Raw genomic sequence first — 8,797 nt, 5'->3', positions numbered from 1 at the left:
TGAACCCCATGCTTTCTGAGGACAGTGTCAGAGTGCAGGCGACAGGTCGATGGGGACGGCAGAAGTAGAAGAAGGATATAGCCAGGAAGGAAAAAGAAATATCTAGACTTTTTTGGAAGCTATGGAACATAGTGAATAAAGGAGTAATAAGAATATTTTTCATGATGAATATTTACGTTCACGTTTTTCGTGAGGTAATAAGAAAATATTTAATGCAGTATCTGTTCTGCAAACAACTGAGGTGCCATTTACTGTTTACAGTTGATTTCAGAAATCCTTATCTAAATTTAATTCATAAATGTTGAAAACATACCTTCTGCTAGTCCTCTGGTTCAATTTTCTTCCCACTCCTGGTAAATGTGAAATAAGTCAAATAGTATTTAAAATGTTTAGGTTAAGAGACAGTATCATATAAAAGACATATAGCTTATGAAATGTGGCCTATAAATAATACTTTTAGAGAGTTGATCTAACTTAGAGATTGCTCAAATAGAAAATTAGTCACATGAATAAAATAAAATAAATTCCCACTTATTTGGATTGTAGATAGTAGAGAACATACATACGTAATGCTATTAAGATTAATCTGATAAAAAGTAATATATATATTGGTCAACCGAATATACATAATTTCAGAGGATGCTGTTTGATCTTTCTGGTATCAGGGCATTTCAACAAATGCTTTACTTTGCAATTTTTAGGAAAACTGGCCTTTATAAAAGTTTAATTAAGGAGTTTTCCTTAAAATGAGCTCTCCGTCCCTCTACTTTATGGAACTAAGATTTTAAGGCATGCCCTATGTCAATTAAGAACTTGTCAACACAGAATCTTAAATCCATAAAATGAAGTGCCATTTCTGTTGCAATGGCATGTGAAAACTCTACTGGCAAAAAAATAAATAAACATGAAAATAAAAATCTGCTTGAAGAAAGGAGAAGAGGAGCTAAAACCAGTTTTCAAACTGGTTTCGGACTCATGGCTTTCTAGAATTAGAAACAAGGAAAACAATACAGGATTCTTTGATTCTTTACCTGTAATTTTGTTTCATTCTAGAAATTAGGGCCAGTTTTCGGCAACATCAAATGATAGCTCTCTACTTCATTTTGTAATGTGTGGGAATATTTCAAACTATATTACAAGTTTCTCTACCTGGAGTGTCCTTTTTAAGGTTTTCTTATGAAAGGCACTCTCTCACTAAACAGTGTCTAAAATAGTATCCTGAACCTAACACTGTGCTGATAGTGACAACATGACAGGCAACACCCTTGGTTTAGCTAACATAGGTTCCAATATTTTTAGAATGTTTTCCATAACATTTTTCTTACACAGCATTACAGAGAGCCGAATAAATGAATAATGTGACAACTTACCTAGATAGATCTTGTGAAAGCCATAGCTTCTAACAGATAAAGGGAGAACACTTTATAGAAATAATTTATATTACATTAATAGACACTATGCAAAAATGTAGATCACATTTATACAGGAGTTGAATTAGGGAGACCAATGTAAGACTATGATTCTTTTCCACCCAGAGCTCTCCTAAATATGTACTTTGGAGACCTTGAGGTTGATATCTAGGGCAGGATGGTGTTCAGGTGAAGGAAGATGTTTGAATCCAATGTTAGCAAAGAAACACACCCACAATGTTCTTTAAATGTTTCCATTTAACAAAAAAAGAAAGCTGAGAACATTAGATAGGAAGAGACTGTATCTGCAAGTTATAATTCTAAAGATTTTTAACTAGAAGGATTCCTTCCTAACCTGTAGTTTCAAACAGTGTCCCACAGAAAAGGCATGGGGGCACTGCAGCATTGAGGGGCAAAGAAGTCTCATCTTCAGAGGCTCCTTCCCTCCTTTGGCTAAACAGCTCCATGCTTGTCTTGTTCTGTAATAATTATAAGACACAGTTTCATGGCGGATTTTTTGCCACTTCCTCTGTGAAAAAATAGTGCCTTGAGACTTAAAACTGCGATTACATTTGGATTATCAATTAGATCTAGATCTTCAAGGAACATATCTGGCGAAATAAAAGCCTGACGATAATAAAGACTATGTCGGGTCATGATAAACAAGAGTTTGGTGTAGAGATGTTTGACTAAGTACAAACCACTTTGGATAGTCAAAGTGGCATGCATTGAGTACCTTTATGGCAGTATTACCTGTTCTAAGGTGACAGCTCTGAAAAGAGGTAAGAAGGGCCTGATCTCTTAGACATAGGCAGCTGCTGCAGAGTGGTGCTGCGCCCTGCTTGGAGTCCAAAGACACAGTAGCATCCTGGTTCTATCACTTACTAACTTTGGGATCTTGGAAAAGCTTGTCCAACCTCTTTGAGTGTCAGCGACCTTGTTCATAAAAATGGTACTGATTCCTGCCTTTCAGGTAAGTATCGTAAATGGATGTGGTAACAAATGTGAAAACACATTGTGCACTGTAAAGGTTGCAGTTAAGTAATGTAAGACAACGTGATCACAGTGGCAGAGTTCCTGTTACGGTGTACGGGTTAGGGATTCGGCCTTGTCTCTATGATGGCACAGGTTTGATCCTCCCCTGGAAATCCATATGCCTTGGGTATTTCTGAAAAGAAAAGAAAAGAAAGAAAAGATCACAGTGGCAATTAGCGGCTTCCTGAATGTTGAGGGTATTTTTTGTTTGGGTATTTTTTGGGGGGGGGCATGTTTGCAGCATGTGAAAGTTCCCAGGCCAGTGATCAAATCAGTGCTACAGCAGAAACCCGAGCTACAGCATTAACAAGCCTGATCCTTACCTCACTGTGCCAGAAGGGAACGCTGAGGATACCTTATCCAACCTGAAGGAAACTAAAATGATAGTGGTGTTAAGAATGGGAACGTTAGAACAGGCATCTTGACTTCTAACTTGGGCTGTGTTAGGTTTCAGTAGACTATGACCAGAGATTTCCTACAGGTAAATATTGCTTTGGTACTTGAGGCCCTCTCAAGATCTTAAATGTTTTGACCTTAAACAATTCCTACAATGATCTGTTTCTACTCAGCAGGGTTTATACTCCATGGTTCCTTTTCAGGCCAAGTAAGTTATTTTAACGTTAAATGTTTTTTCTAACCTTGGAAATATTTCAAATTTATAGCGGATATACCTCTTAAAGAGCTTGTTTAGATCTATGTATTTTTACAATATCCTCTTCTTTTGGTTGAAATTGAAAAGTAGGGTTATGTGTTAATACTTTGTTGAGATGTGCGTGTAAGTCAGTATTTTGTTAGTGAAAGTTTTTGCTCTGGCTTTCCATGGTCTTGTTTCCAAAGTCAGTTGTCAAATGAGAATAAAAGATCGTCTTGGTCTGGAGAGCATATGTGTCAAGTTTTCTATTTAAAGGTTTGTGTTTTCCATCCATGCTTCTGTTACATTGAAAGGAGGAAATTACAAATATTCAGTAGGAAACCCAGGTACTTTCTTAGAAAGAGATGAGGAAATCTTTATGCAGCTCATTATCAATATTAATTTTAACAGAGTATCTCTGAGAGTCTTCCACAGAAGTATGCTGATCATTTACCTGGAGCTGCAGGTCAAATAGGTAAAAATAGAGTAAATGGAGAAATAGAAGGTAAGAACTGTATTTTGTAAAAAGACATTTGACCGAATGATGATTTAAACCAGGTATTTTGATATCTTCTTTTTTCAAACATTATTCTGTATTGGTGTTTTATGACTTGCATGCTTTATTTCCTTGCTATTTATTATTTGTTTATTGGCTGCACCTGCAACATAAGGAAGTTCCAGGCCAAGATTGAACCTGAGCCACAGCAGTGACAAACCTGAATCCTCAAACACTAGGCCACCAGGGAACTCCTGATATATTCGAATAGCCAAAGAAAACACCTGTTGAATGCGTGGTGAAGAAAAAGACCAGAAAGGAAAGGAAGTTGTTTGGCTTCTCAGGTGTCTGTCAGCAACAGTTTAAATTGAGAGTCCTGTTTAAGTAGCTAAATGAGTAACTCCATTGCAGGATGCTCTACAACCTAAGGGAAGTCAGGGAATAGGGAAGAGGAAGAGAGAAGTAAAGGATGAGTGAGACAGAGATTGCAGGGAGGAAATGAAGGAAGAGGAAGCAGGAGGCTGTGGTGGAAGGCAGCAAAGTAAAATATTTGTACACTATTTCCTAGAAAAAGGAAGGGAGGGTATTTGAAATGTGGCATGAATATCCAGCAGCAGAACCTGTCAGAGAAGAACAGCAAAACATTCCCACTCTTACTGTCCTGATGGTTAGAAGGCATCCAGGATGCAAGTCCTTGGTCGAGTGTTATCCTCCGCAGGTGGACATGGGCATATGTGCTCAACTGTAAATGTATATACATTAATGTCATAGGAAATGCTGCTGCTTTGTGGGATGGTGTCCTATGGACCACAGGAGAGAATTGGTAAGAATAGAACAGGGTGCCTTATGGAGAGATCGAGGAAGCTGTCGCATGATAAGGAGTCCATTTGAAATTTACAACTTCTAATGCAGATTGAGGTTTCCTGAAGTGTTACAGTAAGGACCTTGAGGCTAGATTTCAGAAGGATGGTTTAAGTTGAAGTAATATAGAAGCAGACTTAGTATAGACCAGACGTTCTCAAGTTTTAATGAGTGAACTTGCACCTCATGAAAAGTGTACCTCCCAAGCAGCAGATGTTGGACTCTGCATTTCTAACAAGCTCTCAAGGGATGCCCAGGTCGCTGGATTTCAGGCCAGACTCACAGTCGCCAGGGTGTCATCTTGGATTAGAGAAATCTGGGAGAAATGCCATTGGATAGTTCAAGACATGACTTGATCAAGGAAACGTGTCATTTTGTTTTTCTTTCTTTCTTCCCTTCTTTTTTTGGCCTTGCCCCAGGCCTGGGGAAGTTCCTGGGCCAGGGATGGAACCTGTACCAGAGCAGCGACCCAAGCCACTGCAGCAACAGTGCCAGGTCCTTAACCTGCTGGGCCACAGAGAACTCCTGTTTTTCCTTCTGACCATGTTTATAGCCAGAAGGAAGCGAGGAGTTGAAGTGGAAATTATCCATGTAGAACACTACTGCCAAGCCAGAAGGATAAAAGACATGGTGGGGATGAGCCATCAAAAGCAAAGCATGTAAAGGGGAAGAATTCAGACCACAGATCTAGAGATTGTCTTTGAAGAGGGAAGGACATAGTGAAAGGAAGGAGGGAGGAACGAAAGGCATGAAGTAGACGATTTTGGAGGAAACTCGAGAGAATACCTTATAAATGGCTTTAGTGTATTTGCACGGAAACGAAATAAGATCATCGCTGCTCCAAAGAATACTGGAGAATCGGGGTAAACCACAGCCACTCTTCATAACTGTTTGGCATCAAAGATATATGCTGTATAGGTATTGATTTTATGCACATAAGCTTCATTTGCATATGGAAGCATTGGCAATTGTTTTTATTTTTTTATTTTTTTTTATTTGTATTTTTTTTTTTTGGTCTTTTTGCCTTTTCTAGGGCCACTCCTGTGGCATATGGAGGTTCCCCGGCTAGGGGTCTAACCGGAGCTGTGGCCGCCGGCCTATGCCAGAGCCACAGCAACACGGGATCCGAGCTGTGTCTGCACCCTACACCACACCTCATCACAATGCCGGATCCTTAACCCACTGAACAGGGGCAGGGACCGAACCCGCAACCTCATGTTTCCTAGTCGGATTTGTTAACCACTGTGCCACAATGGGAACTCCTGTTTTTGTTTTTAAAGATAGCTATTTTTGTTAATGCAGCTGTTTCCCCAAAACCCTTTTCAACATTAGCATGTTAGACCAAACCAAGTTGATTTTGGAAATGAAAGAAGTTAATAGTGTTCATTCCATCAATGCTAAATTTGGTATTGTCAGTAAATATAAACCTGATCTTCAAATAAAAAAAGATCTTTAAGAATGCTGTAGCAGAAAAGAAAATCATGAACTTGGACGGGGAAAAAATTAAAAAAAAATTAAAAAAAGAATGCTGTAGCAATTTTGATAATTGTATTTCAATATCAAAAATTTCATATATGTCATTTCTTAGATGTGTGTTATATACCTTCTTGCACGAATGGATCAAGGAACATTCTGATGGCTGAAGCAGAGGATCCAAGAAATGGAGGCATACCAGAAACCCCATGGGTATGCAGAAAAATGAGGTTTTTTTGTTTGTTTGTTTGTTTTGTCTTTTTTGCTATTTCTTTGGGCTGCTCCCTCAGCATATAGAGGTTCCCAGGCTAGGGGTCGAATCGGGGCTGCAGCCCCCGGCCTGTGCCAGAGCCACAGCAACGAGGGATCCGAGCCACATCTGCAACCTACACCACAGCTCACGGCAACACCGGATCGTTAACCCACTGAGCAAGGGCAGGGATCAAACCCGCAACCTCATGGTTCCTAGTCAGATTCGTTAACCACTGCGCCACAGCGGGAACTCCAGAAAAATGAATATCTTTAAGAACTGTTATTCTACAAGTGTTATCTCCAAGCTGACCAACTCAGAACACCTTCTCTGATGAGAAATGCATTCAACAGTCATATTTTTATGACTGGCTAGTATTCCATTGTGTATATGTACCACATCTTAATCCATTCATCTCTCAATGGACATTTAGGTTATATCCATGGCTTCACTGTTGTGGATAATGCTGCAGTGAACATAGGGGTGCATATATCTTTTTTAATGAAAACTGTGTCTGGATATATGCTCAAGAGTGGGATCGCTGGATCATACAGTAGTTCCGTTTTTATTTTTCTGAGGAGTCTCCATACTGTTTTCCATAGCGGTTGTACCAATTTACGTTCCCAGCAACAGTGTTGGAAGTTTCCCTTTTCTCCACACCCTCTCCAGCATTTGGTATTTGTAGACTTATTCGCGATGGCCATTCTGACTAGAGTGAGGTAGTACCTCAGTGTAGTTTTGATTTGCATTTCTCTATAATTAGTGATGTTGAGCATTTTTTCATGTGGCTGTTGGCCAGCCATATACCTTCTTCAGAGATATGTGTGTTTAGGTCTTCTGCCCCTTTTTCAATGGGCTTGTTTGCCTCTTGGCTGTTAGGTTGTATGAGTTGTGTGTGTATTTTAGAACTTAAGCCGTTGTCAACTTCATCATTTGCAACTATTTTCTCCCATTCTGTAGGTTGTCTTTTCCTTTTTTTTTAAATGATTTCTTTGCTGTGCAAAAGTTTGTCAGTTTGATTAGGTCCCATTTGTTCATTTTTGTTTTTATTTTTATTGAGTTGCAAGAAACCGTTTGTACGGTTGATTTCAGAGATTCTTTTGCCTATGTTCTCTTCTCGGAATTTTATGGTATCGTGTCTTATGTTTAAGTCTTCAAGCTTTTTGAGTTCATTAATTTTTTTGCATGGCATGAGGATGTATTCTAATGTCATTGGTTTACATGCAGCTGTCGAGTTTTTTTGCTGGCATCACTTGCTAAAGGGATTGTCTTTTTCCCATTTTATATTCTTGTTGCCTTTGTCAAAAATTAATTGTCCATATGCATCTGTGTTTATTTCTGGGCTTTCTGTTCTGCTCCATCTGTCCATATACCTGATTTTGTTCTGGTCCCTCATTGTCTTGATTACTGTACCTTTATAATGTTGTCTGAAGGTTATGCCTCCTGCTTTTTTCTGTCCCCTCAGGGCTGCTTTGGGAACTCTGCATCTTTTCCAATTCCATATAAATTTTTGGATTGTTTGTTCAAATTCCGTGAAAAATGTCATGGGTAAATTGTTAAAGATCAGATTAAATCTGTAAATTGCTTTGGGTAGTACAGCCATTTTAACGGTATTAATTCTTCTAATCATGGGGTATCTTTCCATTTCTTTGAATCCTGTTTAATTTCCTTGCTTATAGTTTTCTACTTCTCAGCCTGAAAAACTTTTAATCTCTTTTTTCAGATTTATTCCTGGGATTAATTTTCAATGGTGTGATTTTGAAAGTTATTTTTATATTGATTTTATAGTATATCATTGTTAATGTGCAGATATGCAACTTATTTCTGAATGTGAATCTTGTATCCTGCTACATTGCTAAATTGGTTGATCAGTTTGAGTATTTTTTGTGTGGAGTCTTTGGCATTTTCTATATAGAGTATCATGTCATTTGCCTATAGTGACAGTTTTACCTCTTCTCTTCCAATTTGGATACATTTTTTTTCCTTTTGTTTGTCTGATTGCTGTGGCTAGGAATTCCAAGACTACGTTGAATAAAAGTGTTGAGAGTGAGCTTACTTTGGGCTTATTTTCTTATTCCAGATTTTAGCAAGAAGGCATTGAGATTTTACCTGTTAAGTATTATATTTGCTGTGGTTTTGTCATCAATGGCTTTCATTGTGTTAAGATATGTGCCTCTGTACCCACCTTGGTTGGTGAGGGTTTTTTTTATCATGAATGGATGTTGGATGTTCTGCAGTGCTTTTCCTGCACCTCTTAAGATGATCATGTGGATTTTGACTTTTCCGTTGTGAGTGAAATGTATGACATTGATTGCTTTGGGTTATGTTGAACATCCTTGTGCACCTGGGATGAATCCCACTTGTTCATGGTGCATGATTTTGTTTGTGTGTTGATGGATCCACCTGGGCTAAAATTTTGTAGAGAATTTTTGTATTTATATTTATCAAAGATACAGGTCTATAGTATACTTTTTCAGTATCTCTTTATGATTCAGGTATTATGGTGATGTTTGCTTCATAGAATGTCTTGGGAATGTTCCTTCTTCTTCAGTCTTTTAGAAAAGTTTAAGAAGAATGGGTTTAAGTTATACTTTGTATGTGTTCTGTATTTCACCTGTGAAGGGATCTGTTCCTGAACTTTT

At 38.3% G+C, this 8,797-nt stretch overlaps 1 protein-coding gene across 1 annotated transcript in view; it reads left to right on the top strand.

The window, feature by feature from the left end:
* Positions 1,928–8,797, top strand: part of LOC100513319 (ankyrin repeat domain-containing protein 26-like) — a 47,616-nt gene continuing 40,746 nt past the window's right edge. The window contains 1 exon segment of the mRNA XM_021077547.1: positions 1,928–6,118. Within this exon segment, the coding sequence (XP_020933206.1) occupies positions 6,115–6,118 (4 nt within the window). The 5' untranslated portion in view covers positions 1,928–6,114.

The sequence above is a fragment of the Sus scrofa genome, chromosome 17 (assembly GCF_000003025.6).
Source record: "Sus scrofa isolate TJ Tabasco breed Duroc chromosome 17, Sscrofa11.1, whole genome shotgun sequence".
Lineage (NCBI taxonomy): Eukaryota > Metazoa > Chordata > Mammalia > Artiodactyla > Suidae > Sus > Sus scrofa.
The sequence above is the reverse complement of the archived record's forward strand: the minus strand, read 5'-3'. Positions and strand labels throughout refer to the sequence as shown.